Genomic DNA, 10,534 nt, shown 5'->3' on the forward strand with positions numbered 1-10,534 from the left:
ATATATATATATATATATATATATATATATATAATATAATATAATATAATATAATTATTTGGTTTTTCCAGCTTCTTCACTTGTTCAATGATATGTTATCATATAAAAACCATTATAGTAGGATATACTCATAAGCATAAAATAAAATAAAAATAAAAAAATGAACTAATATTATTATTAAATATTTTGTGACATTTATATATGAAAAATTCTACTGCTATCAAAAGCCGCATGAAACATTCACATCACAAATATAAGAAATGCTATTTATTTAATTAATGTATTAATAATTATAAAAACTGAAATGAATTTTACTTTATTATCCTTTTCAATTATTTATGCAAAAAAAAAATTATTATTTTCAACACGTACATTAAAAATAAAAAAATTAAAGCAATGAACCAACATTTTAACAAATATTAACAAAAGGGTAAAATAATATTTTCTCAAGCCAAACATATCTTTCCGCGCTTTCTTTGGGGTAATTTTCTGAAGCTAAATTGGTTCTTCTGCCATTCATATTTACTCTGCAAAAGAAACAAATCAGATAACGCATAATTTTGTCATCAAACTGCAAATGAGATGTGCATCAAAGGAACGTGGGAGTTCAAATAAAACTCACTCATTGTAAGAGAACAAAGGCACCTTGCAACTTTTTTGGGTTGAAATCCTCATTTCTAATGCAATGAAGAAAGTAAAAATAAAGCTACTGGCACTAAAGAGCCAATAATAGTGGTGCAGTGGACCTTCTCAACATGGCAAAACAATGTGAGCACGCAAGAACATACAAAATTGATTCCCTTCAAGAATCCCACAATTTAAAAGAGTAAAAACGTAACAAAACAATAATACTAGATCCCAAGCGAGTAAAAACATTCCAAAATGAAAATAGTGTTCCATCACGGAAAGTTGTTTAGTTTCTGTGTTGTGTCAATCTGCTTAGCTTACATTCGAACAAAATTACAAATTTCATTGGCATAAAGGAAAACCAAACAACAGTTTGCTCCTATTCGTTAGGAAACAATCAATACAGAAATTTTAGATAATGAAATGTTAGAAACCACATCACACTACAACCAAAGCTGAAAGAAAGGCAAGTGAAAAGATAGAACTGCTTGATTTGAGTTCAACCTACAGAACTAAATATAAAGATTTCCTCACTACAGAGAAAACTACAAACATTAAGTTCATAAGGACCGAGCCACCTGGAGAGTGAAATAAATAGGTATACATTCTACTAAATATTGAATAGTTCCCATTTACATTCTATTATCGCTAATGACTAATATTTAATGAAAGATTAGTCTGTTACTTCACTGATCTTTGGAAAATATTTAGTAATATGGGTAAGAGATTGGGCTACTTCTATCAAAGCGGCGTGACCTATTACGGCTAATGCTATCCAATGTTGCCCCAAAAGCTCTCCTGCTGTATTCATAATTGTTGCCACTATAGTGAGATCCATTCCCACTAGTTACACGAATAGGAGGAACTGGCATTGAATTAAAACAAAAAACAAAAATTGCTCAGCGAGAGTTAAGCTATGTTTTAGTAAGATTCTTCTACTGTCAGTAAAATATCAATCTATGCGTGAAATTTTTTTTGCACGTTAGTAAGACAATACACTACCTTGGGAATGATTTACTGCATAATCTGAATATCGATCAGAAGTTGATAGCCTGGCAGGGTGCTGAAAATTTTCTGAATTATTTATTGGGACTGCATATGGCCTTGACCTTTGAGAAGAATTTGATGTGGGGGTAACTGCTGTAGAGCCATTAAGGGTAGTCTTGTCTCTCCCAGACATCTGTTTATAGGCAGACAGAGCATGTCATACGGGTAAAAGAGAATAAAAACATGAAATATGCAAGGAAAACACCCAAACTCTGAAAAATTTGGAAAATTTCATTAATCAGTGAAAAAGAGCCATGGAAGCTTGTGCGAAGAAATGTTTGAAAATAAAAAAGAACCAGGAAAAAAATGCATGCGAACAAAAATTAATGAAGGGTAGAGATTTAGTGGTCGGGGCATCCATTTAACCAAAAGACCTATTGTAACAAAAATGTAGGGAAAGGAAATTAAGTTGATGGCGTCTATTGCCAATAAATTTTATAATGAATGTACACAATTTCCTTTGTTATTTAAAAGAACAAAACACAGAATAAAACCCATGTTTCGTTGCCATTCAAACACATCTACCAAATACGCCCAAAAAAGTTAAAAGAGGTGCATCCATGATCCCACAAACCCAGTTACAGCCAAATACTACAAAGCTGCATATTTTGCAAACTTCCACTCAATAATGCTAAATTTTCAATAAACAATTTAAAATTAAGACTATAACATATCTAACAGGTTGAAAGCAGAGATGTTGAGAACGTACTGCAAACTTGAGTGTTCGGTTATAGAGAGTTACAAGGCCCGAGAAAAGACGGACAGCATAATCTGCAATCTCCTCAGTTTCATATTCTGCAAAGGCATAACCTTTCGGTTTCTCAGTTTCCTTATCTTTAGGAATGTGCAAATCTACCACTCGTCCTGCTTGGATTAATATATCATACAAGACCCTCTCTGTCACCCTCTCATCTAGATTGCCTGAGTCAAATATTAGTAACCAAATCAGCATCCTGCTATTATATATATACTTGTGCATAAATCCAATTATCTAGAAGCACTTAAAAACTTATATTTACAAAAATATTAAACATCTGAATCAACCGGATTGAAATCCAGTTCAAGAATCCCCTGAAAATAATAACATAAAAGCTCGTTTGGGTAGAAAAGTGTAAAAGTACAACTTTAGGCAGTAAAGGCAACTGGGAGAAAAAAGAAATACATTCTACCATCATAGTAGTGAAATATCGGATCATGTTAACATTATTACGCAAATTTATCAAAGAATAACTTCTATCAATTAAACCTTTCACATAAGGGAGATTATCATGTAGTACTTTCCCTCTTTCCTCTCCAATTTAAGTTTTATATTCTATTAGAATAAAAACTAATTGTAGAATGCTTTATTTGTTGGTGTATGATGTCTCCAGTAGCTAGAAAGAAATGTTCAAGCGTTCAAGGGGAATACCTGAACTCGCAGGTAAGCTTTGGGCCATGTCATTAACTAAGGATATTGTTGGATTCCCTTTATTTCCTTAATTACTTACCTATAAATTAGTCTAAGGTATTTCTTTTCCTTCCTATGTACACTCCTTCTTTTCCTTCCAACAAAATCTTCTTGCCACAACAAAAAAATCCTATCAGTACATGTTCTCTAAAAACAAAAATAAAATAGTGTACAGAAAATGTGATAAATCAACTTAATCTTCAACTTCTCCACCTTGAAAAACATATCACCATACAAAGTATTACGATACACTCTTGTTCTCACAAAGGTTTAGCATAACCCTTGTTTCAAACAAGTTAAGAACAGCGTGGGAAAAAAATAACAAGTTAAGAACACATCACATGTATCTACCACTTTGTTTCAAAAATGTGAAAGATATATTCCCAGTGGAGCTCCTAATATATTCAATACTCTTCCCAAACCACTGAAGAGGAAAATTGCTTTACTCCAGCTAAAGTAGCAGAAAAATCTTCAGCGGTGACTACAATTAATAGTACAAATTGTAACATGCTACCCAAAAAACAGACGAGGAAAGCAGGAGACAGCAAAGAAAAATATTTAAAAGAAAAAAAAAATAACAGACATATCCGAAACAAAACTCTAAACTACTCACAATTTCCACCAAGGTTAACATGTTAATTTGCGAAAAACCGAAGTAGAGGTTCCTATGCATGCATAAGCTATAAACATCGCAAACAAAATACAAACACTGAGAATCACATGGTAAAACCCTAATTCATCTCCCTTAGTTGGCGAATGCCTCCTTAAAATGTTCAAATTCAGGTAATCAAATTGAATATTTCAGAGAAATATACATAACTATTTAATAAATGAATAATGACAAAACAAAAAAATTGTACAAAGTTCAAAGGAGATTGAAAGTTAAAAAAAAAAGAAGTGAGTTTGCCTATGTAAACACTGCAATTGGAGTTCCCGGACATAGTCGTCTCTGGATCTGACGTGAAGCTCAATCGCGAGAGGACGTTGCAGAAGGTCTTCTTCAACTTCCGGAGAGGAAGAGGGAGTTAAAGAGGAAGAGAAAAAGGTTTGTACTCTGACTACAGCAAGCCCGGGTAGTTGGAGAGAAAAGGGATTAGAGCAATTAAAAACACTTATCTCAAAGTTGGAGGGGAAACGCCAGAAATTATTCAATAATCTAAGATAATAATTTCAGATTTTTTAAAATGGTAAATTTGGTGATATGGAAAATTATCTAAAATATACTATTCAATCAAAATTTTTTTAAAACAAATAATAAATATTGGGGAGAATAATTTCTTAAAGATCTCTTGGTAATTGATCTATAATTCAATAAATGTTTTTTTTCTATCTTTATTATATAGATTACGACTATGAAAATAATACCTGTAATTGAGTAAAATATGATAAAAAGATTGAATGATAATTTATGATTACCTTTTACATTTTGTATTTTTTTCTATAATTTATAACTTATTCGCTAATTTATCTCTAAAACATGATAATTTGTTTTTTATTATATTTTTTAATCAAATTCTTCCATATGTTTTTTATTAAATTCTTCTATATGTTTTTTAAGATAATATATTTTTTTTTATAACTTTTTTATAAAATATGATAATTCGTAATTGATTTATTTTAAATATATAAAATAATAAAATAATAATAATAATCTATTACTAAAAAATTGTTAAAATATTATAATCCTTTAAATCTCCAGATTTATTAATTTATGCATGTCGTTTTGTCATCCTTTTATATGATTACTAACGTTCAAGAATTATTTTTTAATTTGTTAGTTAAAATTATTTTTATGTTAAGTTAATTACAATTTGTTCAACTAAAACCAATTAGATATATTGTTTTCGGTAACATAAGTTACAATTATTATTTTTATTAACGTTAGTTAAGATTTTCTTTCTTTTTTATTGATACTGATTAGAGTTTCTTTGTTAATATTGATAAAAAAAATATTATTATTTGTTTATATTGTTATAGTTATTTTTATTGTAATTGTTTTATATTATAACAATTTTTCATTTAGTATTAGTTAGTATTTTACCATTGTTTGGAAAACTATTTTGTAGAGATCTGATATTTTTTTTTTCATTTAAAAGCCTGTTATAATTTATTTTGTGTATTTTTATAATGATTATTTGTTATGAACAACCAAAAAATATTCTTCACTAATATTTCGTAAGTATATTTTTTCTAGTGTATAAAGACAAAAAATTTCAACTAAAATTACCTGTGTTTTTTTTTTTTTTTCTCAAGGTCAAAACATCAATGGAAAGTTTAGAGAAAAAAAAAATACTAATTAAGTCGTACAAATCTTTGTAGTTTATGTGATCTCAAGTCGGTTGAGAATACGTCCCAATTAATTAAGGTATAAGAGAAATAACTGATAATTTAATAGGGATTGAGTAATATCGATAACATCAACCACTATAAATACAAATTATTATTTATTTTAAAATTTTCTCTATCACGATTTTATCTTTAAAAAAATATTAAAAAAAAATTAAAATAAACTGCGTTTCACTTCCATTCATAAGTGTAAAAATACCGGTCAAGAGACTTTACGTATATAATAATTCACATTATACTATCTTAATTAAAATATGTTCAATTTCTCTATATATGTAATTTGACTATTCAAGGATGATTATACTTTAAAATGAGAGATAAATTGAAAATATTATTAAATTTAAGAGTGCATTAAGAACTATGCTCTAAAGAGAAAGTCGTAATATTATTTATATGGTAAAAAGTCAAAAATATGGATTTTAAGTTATTTAAGTATGAATGGGACTACTGCATAAAATAAATGCAGAGGAGAAAATAGAAAAATTATGAAGGAAGAGTTTGAACATTACGAGGCTGCGTTCTTCACGTCAAGGTTTTTTTTTTCGTATGCCGTGGGAATCAAACACTAAAAATAATAGATAATGATATTTTGAGAATATTTTGACAACTTTTTTAACAATGATGTGTCTTTATTTTATTGATCTATTTAAATTTATGTTTAAAAAATATTACATGCTGCATTGTCAAAAAATTATTAAAAAATATTGTTAAAAAAAGTTTTTCCAAAAATAATTTAATCACTACATCAGTCTTTCGAGTTCTCCTGACCAACCTTCAGTTATATTTATTTTCTTTTATAGTTGAAGTCTCTTGGGTGAACACAACTTCTACCCTTTATTTTTGTAAATATTTTTTTTTAGAGATTTTGAAGATTTTAAGTTCATTAAAAATTTAATAAAATACATACCTAATAAATGTTGTAATTATTTTTTATACTTTAATTTAATATAATTATTTTATATTAATAGGATGATTAATTGGAAAATTTATTAAAATAAGACTAAATAAATTATATAAGCTAAAAGTTGTGCCGTCGTACGACTATAACTATAAAAAATATGATTTTAAATTAAAGTCTAATTAAGTACGATGATTGTTTAAGTACGACTTCACCATATTCTGTAAAATTTTAAAAAAATCAACCTCTTTTCAAAAATGAAAAAGTAAATTAACAAATTTTATCTTTTTGTCATTGTAAAATGTTGCCCTCCAATTATTAAGAAAAACATGTAGTCTCCTTAATTGGCACATGATGTTGTCCAATAACCCTCACTCACTTATTATTAGTGAATAGAAAATAATAAAAATATACTCACAACTATAATATAATGAAATTATATTGTGATGTTAAATTGATAATCGATTATACAATTGAATTAAAATTAAATTTCATTTGGTTCACATATAATTTATTATTTTAAATAATAATTGATTATGTTGATAAAATAATATTTATTATTATAACAATTGATTGATTATTTATTAGTTATATTGATGTAAAATGTTTTTTTGGTAAAAAGAAAAATATAATAATAGATTATAGTTAATAATTATTAATTATTTGAGTAAGTTAAAACTTATTAAAAAGGAAATCTTTTCAAATTTTCAGTTCATAATGTACTTTCAATATTTTTCAAAAGAGAAGTTTATGACTTTTTTAATAGAGTTTTTTTTTTTTTTTTTCAAAGAAGCTTTCTCTACACTTTGTTGAAAAACATTTACTCAAGAGCAATTAAAAGTTTAAACATGCTATAGGTTTATACTATAATTTTTTAGAAAAGTATATATTATTGTTTCATGTGATATGTTACTTTTTCTTTGTACTTCTCTTTCTCTTTCTNTATATATATATATATATATCAAAGTTTTCGAAAACAAAATTTTGACCATAAAAATAAATTTAAATGCGCCGCTAAAATACGTCACTAAATCAATAACTTTTATACCTGGATTCATTATTCAAATCACTAAATCTTAATATCTAATTAATTTGTGACAAAGTTAACTAAAACGAAACCACACCATTTTTTCAATGATTGGGTAGTAATTTTTATAATTTTGTAACAACTAAAAAAGACCGTATAAAGAAAATAAAACTATTTTCGAGAATAAAATAAGATATTATAATCTAATAATATTTTTGTATTGTCTTAATCATATAGCCATGTTATTCTACTACACATCACTAGTAAATTATTATATCAATTTTATAATTTAATATAAAAAATTCATATATTTAAATATTATTTTTTAGTCTTATTATTATTAGTATAATAATAATAATAATTACTATTATTATTATATTGTTATTATTATTAGTAATTGTGTTATTATTTGTATTATTATCTTTTAGATAGCTTTCTTTTGTAAATATTTTTTTGTTTATTTAATTTAAAAAGTGTTAAATAAAAATGTGATTAAATTTAAATAAAATATCACTTGAAAGAAAATTTAAAAGAATGTAAAAAAAAAATAATCCTCTTTATATAATTATTTTGTAGACAGGTTTTACGTATTTTGTAGATTATTTTTATTTATTTAATTTTTAAAATGATTATGTAAAAAAAAGTTAAATAAAATAGTGACTAAATTTAAAAATATTTGATAGTGGTTGATTTTTGGTGTTTTTGTATGTATATTTTGGTGAATAAATCAATTCTTTCCTAACTTTTACCTTGTTTTATTTCATATATTTTTGTATGTTTTCTTTTGTTGTAGTTAGTTTATGTTTATTTTACCTCTAATATCTCATCGAGTGTGAAATAAGAAAATAGGAAACAATTATGACGGAGAAAAAAAAGTTAGAACTCAAGAAAACATGAGTCGATAACAAAAGATGAATTTTAAGTGAATATTCATACTAAGTGTCACAAGAGTCACACTTAGTGTTGCGAAAGCAATAAACAAACAAAATTTTTTCTATGGCACGATTCACGAGTTGATCAACACTGTTCATGGATTGACCCACACTGTTTGCTCACTAGGTGAGTTGACTTTCTCTTTAGGCGAGTTGACGAGGTTGCTGGGCAAAAATTGATGTTCATTGGACGAGTCTGTCAGTCCAGAAACGCGAAAAATAGGTATTTAGTCATGTTTTCGTGGAGGTCTTGGAATTCTCCTTCTCCTACACTAGAGCAATTGGGAGGGGCCGTTGAAGGTTGTTTATAGTGCTAGAAAGCTCTCTCACTCCTCCTTGAATCTTTAAGTTTCATTTATGATGATTTTGTCTCTTTGGGTTGAGGAAGGTGAATTACAAATTGAAGATGAAAATGTGAAAGAAAAACACAATTGGAGCATAAAATAGTTGCAAAGAACTTTGGGAAAGATTGTGCACCTCTTTATAATTTTAATTTTTCTTTATTTACTGAATTTTATAGAATCCCAAATTTTCTATGATAGATAATTTTTTCTATTTGTTGAAATTAGATATAATAAATAAAAAAATAGTTATGATCAAATAAAAAAATTAAATTACAGAAAAACAGTTACTTAAAAAACGAAAATAGGAGAATAATTATTTTAATTTTAAAAAAATATTTAAAGAATAAAATTCGAAAACTAATGTGCTCATTAAAAAAAGAGAATCCTCTTTTATATAGTATAATGTGCATAGATGTATACATAATTACTAACCGTATATAGTATTATTATTAATATTAATATCAGCATTAACATTATTAGCATTAACGTTATTATTATTATTATTATTATTATTATTATTATTATTATTATTATTAACTAAAATTTTTTATATCATAAATTTACAAACAACACTAACAAAAAGACAAGCTAAAACATTTTATTTAATATAATATTTAAATAAAAAGTGTAAGAATTTTAGTCATATCTGATTAATTATTATACTAATTTTATAATTTAGTATAAACAAATTAATATTTATGTTATTTTTTAATCTTAATATTTATCATTAAAAACAACAATATATTTGATTTGATACATCAATATATTTTAATATTTATCATTAAGAAAACAATACATTTTTTAACATTTTATAAATTTTACCATCATAGGATTATATTTTATATGCTTATATTTTACTTTAACAAGTATATATTATACATATCTCATTTTAATATAATATACTTCAAAGTTTTCATTAATCATATTATTTTACTACACATTACAAATAAATTATTATATCCATTTTATAATTTAACAAAAATTAATTCATATTCAAATATTATTTTTTAATCTTATTATTGTTATTATATTATTAGTTATATTTTCTATAATTCACTATTTTAACACAAAAAGTTAATATTAAAATAATACTATTATTTTTAGTTAATTTTTTTAAAAAAATCGTGATTAATGGTTTAACTTTTCTATATAATTAAAAAATTTATTTAAATATTATATGTACAACTATCCATAATTTTAATATTTTAAATATAATAATGTAAATAAATTATTTAAATTATTTAAATGTAAACGTTACATCACAAGACATAAAGTGAACAAGAAAGTGGTACCCCACACCTCCCATAAAAGTCTTTAGTGTTTGATCCCCACACTTTGACCTTTAAATCCTGAACTATTTATTATTATCATTTTCCTTATTATTATTAACCTATTTGTAGAATTCCATCACTCCCGGCCCGGACGACGCATGACAAGAAACATTAAATTTTGAAAAACCAGCGAGCTTGCACAAATTCTCGTACTCTTTCTCAGTTCTTTCCTTTCCACCTGCTGTGATAAACATAAGGTTGTCCAGGCTCGAAACAAGCTGAGATTGTTCAGTTGCTTCTGGTTTTTCTGGCATTATGAACTCCAGAACGACCACCTTCCCATCTCCAGACAGTGCTTTGCGACAATTACTCAAAATTTCTACGCACTTCTCATCAGACCAATTGTGCAACACAGCCTAAAACAACATCATAAAACACAAATATTTATACAACCTTAAAACGAAATTAGATTCATTCAATACATGAAATAGGTGGTTACTATCATGTATACTAACCTTTAGTGTCATGGCGTCACCTTCTGGAACTCTTGCAAACATATCTCCTCCAACATGCTCAACCCCTTAACAATGTTTTA

At 26.3% G+C, this 10,534-nt stretch overlaps 2 protein-coding genes across 3 annotated transcripts in view; both read right to left on the reverse strand.

The window, feature by feature from the left end:
* Positions 1–388: 388 nt before the first annotated feature.
* Positions 389–4,222, reverse strand: LOC106769923 (protein HSH49). 2 transcript variants are annotated; one of them, XM_022785472.1, is made up of 5 exons: positions 4,029–4,222; positions 2,384–2,595; positions 1,630–1,807; positions 623–677; positions 389–527 (listed from the first exon to the last, which is right to left on the reverse strand). In XM_022785472.1, the coding sequence occupies exons 1-5, from the start codon at positions 4,060–4,062 to the stop codon at positions 410–412; spliced, it is 597 nt and encodes a 198-aa protein (XP_022641193.1). In that variant the 5' UTR covers positions 4,063–4,222; the 3' UTR covers positions 389–409. The 2 variants fall into 2 exon arrangements, with proteins under 2 accessions (XP_022641193.1, XP_014511214.1); XM_014655728.2 differs by lacking the exons at positions 389–527; positions 623–677 and adding an exon at positions 950–1,492 and having other exon boundaries at positions 4,029–4,220.
* A 5,682-nt stretch (positions 4,223–9,904) lies between these two features.
* LOC106772244 (isoliquiritigenin 2'-O-methyltransferase-like) overlaps positions 9,905–10,534 on the reverse strand; it is a 12,356-nt gene continuing 11,726 nt past the window's right edge. Inside the window, exons 3-4 of the mRNA XM_014658511.2 lie at positions 10,455–10,519; positions 9,905–10,355 (exon numbers count right to left, since the gene is read on the reverse strand). Coding sequence (XP_014513997.1) covers positions 10,059–10,355; positions 10,455–10,519 — 362 coding nt within the window. The 3' untranslated portion in view covers positions 9,905–10,058. The remainder of the gene's footprint in view (positions 10,356–10,454; positions 10,520–10,534) is intronic.

This window comes from Vigna radiata, chromosome 8 (assembly GCF_000741045.1).
Source record: "Vigna radiata var. radiata cultivar VC1973A chromosome 8, Vradiata_ver6, whole genome shotgun sequence".
Classification (NCBI taxonomy): domain Eukaryota; kingdom Viridiplantae; phylum Streptophyta; class Magnoliopsida; order Fabales; family Fabaceae; genus Vigna; species Vigna radiata.